General features: G+C 38.5%; 1 protein-coding gene across 2 annotated transcripts; it reads right to left on the bottom strand.

The window, feature by feature from the left end:
• Positions 1 to 1,503: 1,503 nt before the first annotated feature.
• rnf185 (ring finger protein 185) lies at positions 1,504 to 6,627 on the bottom strand. 2 transcript variants are annotated; one of them, XM_053617764.1, is made up of 7 exons: positions 6,366 to 6,627; positions 5,535 to 5,763; positions 5,396 to 5,414; positions 5,196 to 5,308; positions 5,059 to 5,113; positions 2,578 to 2,695; positions 1,504 to 1,904 (listed from the first exon to the last, which is right to left on the bottom strand). In XM_053617764.1, the coding sequence occupies exons 2-7, from the start codon at positions 5,720 to 5,722 to the stop codon at positions 1,810 to 1,812; spliced, it is 588 nt and encodes a 195-aa protein (XP_053473739.1). In that variant the 5' UTR covers positions 5,723 to 5,763; positions 6,366 to 6,627; the 3' UTR covers positions 1,504 to 1,809. The 2 variants fall into 2 exon arrangements, with proteins under 2 accessions (XP_053473739.1, XP_053473738.1); XM_053617763.1 differs by having other exon boundaries at positions 1,504 to 1,907; positions 6,366 to 6,616.
• Between the last annotated feature and the right edge of the window lie 831 nt (positions 6,628 to 7,458).

The following is a 7,458-nucleotide window of genomic DNA, read 5'->3' as shown; positions in this document are numbered from 1 at the left end:
GTATGTGAGTGTGGCGGATGGTGTTATGACGTGTTATGAGGTTGTTGTTTTTTTTTTTTACTGAACAGTAAACACTCTGATTCTAGGAGCCTGAAACTAAAGATGGAGCAGGAGCAGAGGGCCCATGAGCAGGAAATGCACAGGCTCAACCTCCCGCAGTCGGCCTTCTGCAACGCTGCCTGCGATCTCGCTGACGAGAACAGAGGACAGACGGATAAAGAGAAAGCCTCTGAAAAACATACGAGCGCAGACCAGACAGAAGAAGTCATTAACGTCGAGAAAGACGGGGTGATTTAGTGTCCTCATTCTAGGAAGAATATAATGCTGCTTTTTCAAACTGGATGTTACACACTGATGAACATTAAGCCCACCCGACTCAAAGCTAACGCGATTCTTTGGTACTAAATCAACACGGCTCAGACATCTAATCTTTTCTAATGAACAGGAAATACAGTAGAGGCGGCCTGTGCCATTTCTCCTCAGTATTATTTTGCTTCTTGATCCACGACTTCGTGTTTAGTTTAGTCTGATGGTGAAATCAGGAAATGAGAATAGTTTGCGCAACTATGGGAACAGTAGTCAAACACGTTTATTTCAGTAATTAAAAGGTTCACAAATATTACACATTTTTATGTGAAGAAAAAATATCAATTCAAATATTTGTATTTTCCTACTTATGAATGCTATTTTGTAGTCTTAAGATGCATAATTATTTCACCAATTAGAGTTTTATTGCAGCCTTTTGTTTTAGATATTCCTACCCCTTTTTAAAAAAAATGTATTTATTTTTATATTGTTTGTAACGGTCTTTGCATCCAAAAATGCAAAGTCCTTTCTCGCTTATGCTAATCCAAAAATATTGGCTCCTTATGTGGTTCTGTTAGTTCTTGCACCATCTGCTGGTCAAAGAGTAAAACAGCTACATCAAAACCTGTAAATTATTAAGTGTCGTATCGTGAAAGTTAGGGATACGTGGTTAGCGCATTCGCCTCGCGCCTCTGGGGTTGGGGGTTCGAAACCTGACCCCGAGTGCGTTGAGTTTGCATGTCCTCCCCGTTTTTCAGGGGTTTCCTCCGCCAGTCCAAACACTTGTTTGAGGCCGACTTGCTTTTCGAAATTGTTTGTAGTGTGTGAATGTGTGCCCTGCAATGGGTTGGCACCCCATCCAGGGTGTTTCCCACAACCTCGTGGAGGATAAGCAGTATGAAAATGAAAGTTATAACTTAAGAGATGATCTGAATGAACTTGCCTCATAGACATTCCACAATAAATGCATAAAAAGTATCATTTTGTTTAATAAATAATTATAATTCATGACCAATTCGGATATACTGATATTGGAAAATAACTGTAACTCCACGTTGTTTCTGCAGCCATCATACGACGACCGTCGCAGATTATTTTCCAGTAAAGTCTTCCTTATTACATTTTGTAGTACGGACCCATGTCATGTAACCGTCGTCGTACCATGTCACACGACTGGCAAAATAACTCCAAAAGCTCTTAAGAGAAATAAGACTCTGATTTTTATTTAAATGTACACATCTGAGCAAGTCAACAAGGGCTGAACAACATTCCAAGAAATGACCTTTACAGTATCAAAACACCGCAGACACGCAGTCATGTCATAACGCATGCCGTTACGCCATAAAATCCACCATTTAAAACCAGATGCAAGTCCAACGGTGTCATGGGGGGAAAAAAAAGAAACGTTTCCATTAGTGAAACTTTAGTAATCAATGTCTGTGGCTTAACCATCAGTTCCATAAAGAAGGAACTGTTTTCACGTCCTGACGAGTTCCTAACTGTTTACGCGATGAGAAGCCAAAACATGATGACGAGCGCCACAAACAGGAAGAGGCGGGACAGGAACTGCTCGTCCATGTACTGTGGCGTTCCGGGAGCTGCTGCAAAGATAGAGGAAAACAAGCTGTGATACAAGTTATACCGGGTTTTTTTCTTCCTTCTTCTTCTTCTTCTTCGTGTCTGCATGGAATAAAACACCAAGTGTCGTGCTGTTGTAGGGAAATAAACAACAACAGGTTGGTGTGAGTTACTGTTACCACACACCCTGAAGCTGATTATTTTTCAATAACGGCACGTCACGGAGTGTTTTACTGCTCTTATAACACAGCGATATGCTGATGCTTACATTTTTTTTTTTTTTTTTATTAATGAACGACATGGACTTTATATCCATTTATAGTGACTATAAACATTGTGGAACCTCCAAGAGACAAGTCAGCTCCTATAATCAGTTACGTTATAGCAAATATAAACAAGTTAATAACTGAAAAATGTACCATTTGTGGAAAAACTCGTTACAAAACGCTGACACTGGAGACTCCTTCCAAAAATTACATCAAATAAACGTCTCCAAGCGTCACCATCATATTTTCAACTATCCCTCAAATAGATCAAATATTATTTTCACCTAAAAAAACCCCCCAAAAAAACAAAACAAAACAACAACTTTGCCCGGATAACGTTTTGAAACGGTTATCCGTATCAGTATCCATCGCTCGTTCCATCGTTAACTGGTGTTAAACTAGCACTTCAGTGAAAGCGGCGTCGTACCTGGAGGTGGTCTTCCATCGTTGATGTTGAATGCTGTGGCAAAAATCCCAAAAGGAAACGCTCCGATACCGAAGGACATCTGGAAGCCGCCATCTCCAAAACCAAATCCTTGAAACCCCTGCAATAAGAAACACTGACGTGAGCGAGGACACAGACGCATTTAGAAATTCAAACCTAAAATAGACCGACGATTAAGACTCTAAGTTAAAGACAGGAGATACGAGTGTGATGGTTTTAAACTTTAAATGCATTCAAAACCAGTATGTTCAAAGCAATGTTCAGTTTAATTACCATTACCTTTAGACACTCTGAGTAAATTAAAAATTAGCCCAACGAATCAAGGTTTTGGTAGAAAGTTATAAGATGTTGTTAATATATAAGCGACGATTAGTATTAAGAGGTGAGGATATGCTAAAAATATCATAATGCGATAGTCTATTGTTATCCTCAGTGTGAACTGACTTCTCGTAAATTTCTACTCTATGTACAAAAAAAAAATAAATTCTACCCCTTTAGGTTTCACAGATTTTCCTTCACCATCCTTCATGGCGCGTCTGTTCTTACAAATGCATCACTAAGGGGGAAAAACTTCTTTCTTTTCGAATTAATTCGAACGTTTTGTGCTTCTGGTTCTTGTAGATAAATTGTAAAATACAGATACGATCAGGTCCATAAGTATTTGGACAGCGCTTTGGACATTTTTTCCCTAATTTTGCCTCCACGACGAATCCGAAATGACGCGCTCCAGACGTGATCGATGTGTGGACATTCAGCTTCGATTCAAGGGGTTTAACAAAAAAATACTGCATTGATCGTTTAGTAATTACAGCCATTTTCACATGGAGTCCCTCCATTTTCACAGAAATAATCGGACAAACTTAATCATAAATATTAGAGCTATTTTTAATACTTGGATGCAAATCCTTTGCAGTCAACGACCGCCTGAAGTCTGGAATCCATCCACGGACGTCATCAAACGCTTTGCCGGGCCTTTACTGCGGCCGCCTTGAGTCGCTGCTTGTTTATGGATCGTTCTGCCTTCAGTTTTGTCTTCGGTAAGTGAAAACTATGCTCAGTTCGGTCGAGTCCAAGTGACTGACTCGACCATTTACGAACATTCCATTTCTTTGCCATAGGAAGCTCTTGGGTTGCTTGCGCGGTATGTTTTGGATCACTATCCATCTGTGCTGTCCTGTCAGTTTTGCAGCGTTTGAATGAATCTGAGCAGAAAGTATAGCTGCATACATGTCAGAATCTACTATCAGCAGACACTTCACGAATAAACACCAGTGACCCAGTTCCACAGGCAGTCGTACATGCCCATACCATAACACTTCCTCCACCATGTTTGACAGATGTAGCAGATTGATTTGGATCATGAGCCCTTCCTTTCCTTTTCCATACTCTTCTCTTTGCATTGTACTAACACAAGGTTAATCCTGCATCGGAAATGGGCAGGCTTTTTTTTAGTTTTTGTTTCTAGCACAGTTTAATCTGGTCTCTCTGTCCTTGAGTGTTTCCAGTGGTTTGCATCGTGATGTAAACCCTCTGTATTTACGTTCGTGAAGACGTCTCTTGATTGTAGACTCTGACAACGATATGCCTACCTCCTCCAGGGTGTTCCTGACTTAGCTGGTTGTGAAGTGGTTTTTCTTCATCAACAAAGAAAGAATTCTGTGATCAGCGATTTTAGTGGCCTTCCAGGCTTTTTGGTGTTGTTGAGCTCGCCAGTGCATTCCTTCTTTTTAAGAACGTAAACAGGCCACACCTGGCCATGAAACTGCTTTTCAGTCAATTGCCCAATTACGTCTCAGCCTGTGAACATGGATGTAATTCGTAATGCAATATTTTTGTTAAACCCCTTGAATTAAAGCTGAAAGGCTACACTTCAATCACATCTTAACGGCTTCATTTCAAATCCATCGTGGTGGTGTACAGAGGCAAAATGACAAAAGATGCGTCGCTGTCCAAATACTTATGGACCCTGCTGTATATATCCTTTGTTTCCATTCAGAAAATAGTGTCGATAGTGTCACAGAACTGTTCTTGCCACCACCTTGACGATAGCCACTACACCACGATCTGTATTTATTCAATTCTGTTATAAAATCACACAGCTTTAAAAAACAAACAAACAAACAAACAAAAAAAGGCTTACAAAAGCTTTAAAGACAAAATAAACGTGATGCAACCTCAAACGCCGGGTGTTATCATTACCTGAGAGGGCGACAAAACTCGCTTTCCCACTTCTCTCTAAGGAGACGCCTGTTAATGAGTCCCTTTGGGGGACGGCGCTTTTTACTAATGAATTACTTACACACTGGCATTACACCAACTGCCTTCCCATGTAATAGTTTCATCACATGCGGCTAGTGCAACGAGGCCTGAGGTGTTGCAAAGCTGCTCACGCAAACCTGACACCTCACGTGTCACATTTTTTTCACCTGGACAACAATAAACACAGGAAGTGCGTGCACTTACGCCACGGTTTTCAGGCTCGGGTCTCTGGCCTTGTGGTCTGGGAGGAGTTCTCTCTCTGAAATCCCAAAGACAGGAAAGCAGGTGAATACGCAATACAAGTCTCGTCTTTCTACTATTCGCTCTTCTTTAATATTCACCTGGGGTCCTGCTGACCCGTGCTGCCTCGCCCATACAGCGGGATCACTTTATCTCTGCTGATGCCTGCTTTACATACCGGACACACCTGTCTGTTCGGCCTGGTTTCCAACCACTGCGATCAGACAGAACGAGGCGGAATTAGAGAGAGGAAAGAGTAAAAGACGGTTTCTGTAGAAAGATATCCATATAAATAGCGTACCTGATGCAAGCATGGCCAGCTGCGTGTCAGGAATGACAATGCAATTGGAAAGAGGAAAAACAACGACAGTTAATATGACCATTTTATGACCATCTCATAGATCAGACCTCAGCGTACATCAGCTTTCGTTTACACTTACCAAAACAGATGGCCACATAAGCTTATCACGGCGTCCTTGGACGTGTCCAAGCAGATGTTACACTCGAACGTGCTGTCCTGGCTGCCGGTCTCTCCCTGTGTTTGGGTACCAGAGCCGGTCCCTGTGCCGTCTGTAGCTGAAGAGCTCGATGACTGAGGCTGAGGTTGAGGAGGAGAGGCACTGGCCATGCTGTCCTGAATTCATGGAACAAGAGTGGACTCAGGATAGGCTGCAGGAAACAAATAAACAAATACACTCCCAAATAAGCATGTTTATGACATCACTAGGCACACAGAATACCAATAGATGCATAAAATTATTAAAAAGTATTTTGGAGCCAATGCATTAACAATAGAAATAGTAACTAATATATAGAAATAAAATAGTGATAGATCCTATAGAAATATATAATAGAAATAGATCCTATAGAAATAGAAACTATATATACATAGATAATAGAAATAGATACTATAGAAATATATAATATAAATAGAAACTATATATACATATATAATATGAATAGATGCTATAGAAATATATAATAGAAATATACTATAGAAATAGTATCCATACTTGATTGCGTACTTGGATTAAGATTTAGTACACAGTCATAATATAACTGCTAAACAACAACACAAAATAGATAAATAAACAAACACTTACTTGTTTGTTTGTTTGTTGTTTAAACGTGTCTTTGCATTCAATACTCTATGACGCCAGACTTTCTGCGCGAGACCCCTTTAATGTTAGCTGGTGCTAGTTAGCTGCTCAGCGTAGCGCAGTTGTATCATTTATTAACTTATTAAAGACTCGTTTAAATAACCATCTCACCTTAACCGTTTCATCCAACAAAACCTCGCACGTAGGTGTAGAGACGAAATGCGCCCGCTGGCTCCGATCCTTTCGCTCAGAAAACTCATCAAGTCCCCAGCTTACACTTTCAGCTGATTGCGTCAAGCGACAACCCGGAAGTCTGGTACGTCCTTACGCCATCGCGTCATTACGCAAGGTCTTACGCTACGACGTGACAAATGGAGAACTGTGCAACACAGAGTGCGCTACGTAGGGTGTTAAGCATCTGTTGTTGTTTACGTCCTGTGTAGTGCACTTTAGAAGGGAGCAATAAGGGATTTGGGATTCAATCAGTGTGTATGTGTGTATCTGCAAACGTTGTATATTCATTCATTCATTTGTTTGTTTATTTGATACCAAGACTTTTTATTTATTTACCAATAACTAAATAAATGAATAAAACTATTAAATAAATAATTAAAAATATATATATATTTTTATTTATTTATTATTTTCTAATATCGCTCGACCTGATTTCTGGAATCTGCAAACGTTGTATATTCATTCATTCGTTTTGTTTGTTTGTTTGTTTGTTTGTTTGTTTCACAAAAAAAGTTATCAATATCTTTTATAACTATTTGAATCCTGACCAAACCTAATAGAATTTCTTTAATTTTTTTTCTTTTGTTTTTATTATTATTATTATTATTATTATTATTATTATTATTATTATTATTATTATTTTTACTACATTTGTTTGTTTGTTTGTTTGGTACCAAGACTTTTTATTTCTTTACCAATAACTAAATAAATTAATAAATATTTTTTTGTTTTATTTTATTTATTTATATAAATATTTATATAAAACCATTATATAAATTTTATTATGATCATTATAGTGTAATATATTTCTATAATATTATATTATAGTATGCCATAGTAAAAATAAACAATATGCATTTTTTTAAAAAAAAAACCCAAATATTTCCTTTTTTTTTTTTAACTATAACACAAATGTTGATTATAATCTCAGTTTATAAGCATGTACGTTACGGAACATGCGTTAAAAAGATGGTTCACATAGCTGTGAATCAGTGGAATAATAATAATTTGTTAAGTCTGTTAGTTTTCT

This window comes from Ictalurus furcatus, chromosome 28 (genome assembly GCF_023375685.1).
Source record: "Ictalurus furcatus strain D&B chromosome 28, Billie_1.0, whole genome shotgun sequence".
Lineage (NCBI taxonomy): Eukaryota > Metazoa > Chordata > Actinopteri > Siluriformes > Ictaluridae > Ictalurus > Ictalurus furcatus.
The sequence above is the reverse complement of the archived record's forward strand: the minus strand, read 5'-3'. Positions and strand labels throughout refer to the sequence as shown.

Excerpts from the sequence above, each read along its gene's own strand:
- rnf185 (XM_053617763.1), bottom strand. The coding sequence starts at position 5,722 with ATGGCCAGTGCCTCTCCTCCTCAACCTCAGCCTCAGTCATCGAGCTCT. Across the intron at positions 5,114-5,195 it reads ACGGGTCAGCAGGACCCCAG|AGAGAGAACTCCTCCCAGAC; the intron begins GTGAATATTAAA and ends TTGGGATTTCAG. Across the intron at positions 2,696-5,058 it reads CCGAGCCTGAAAACCGTGGC|GGGTTTCAAGGATTTGGTTT; the intron begins GTAAGTGCACGC and ends TTCTTATTGCAG.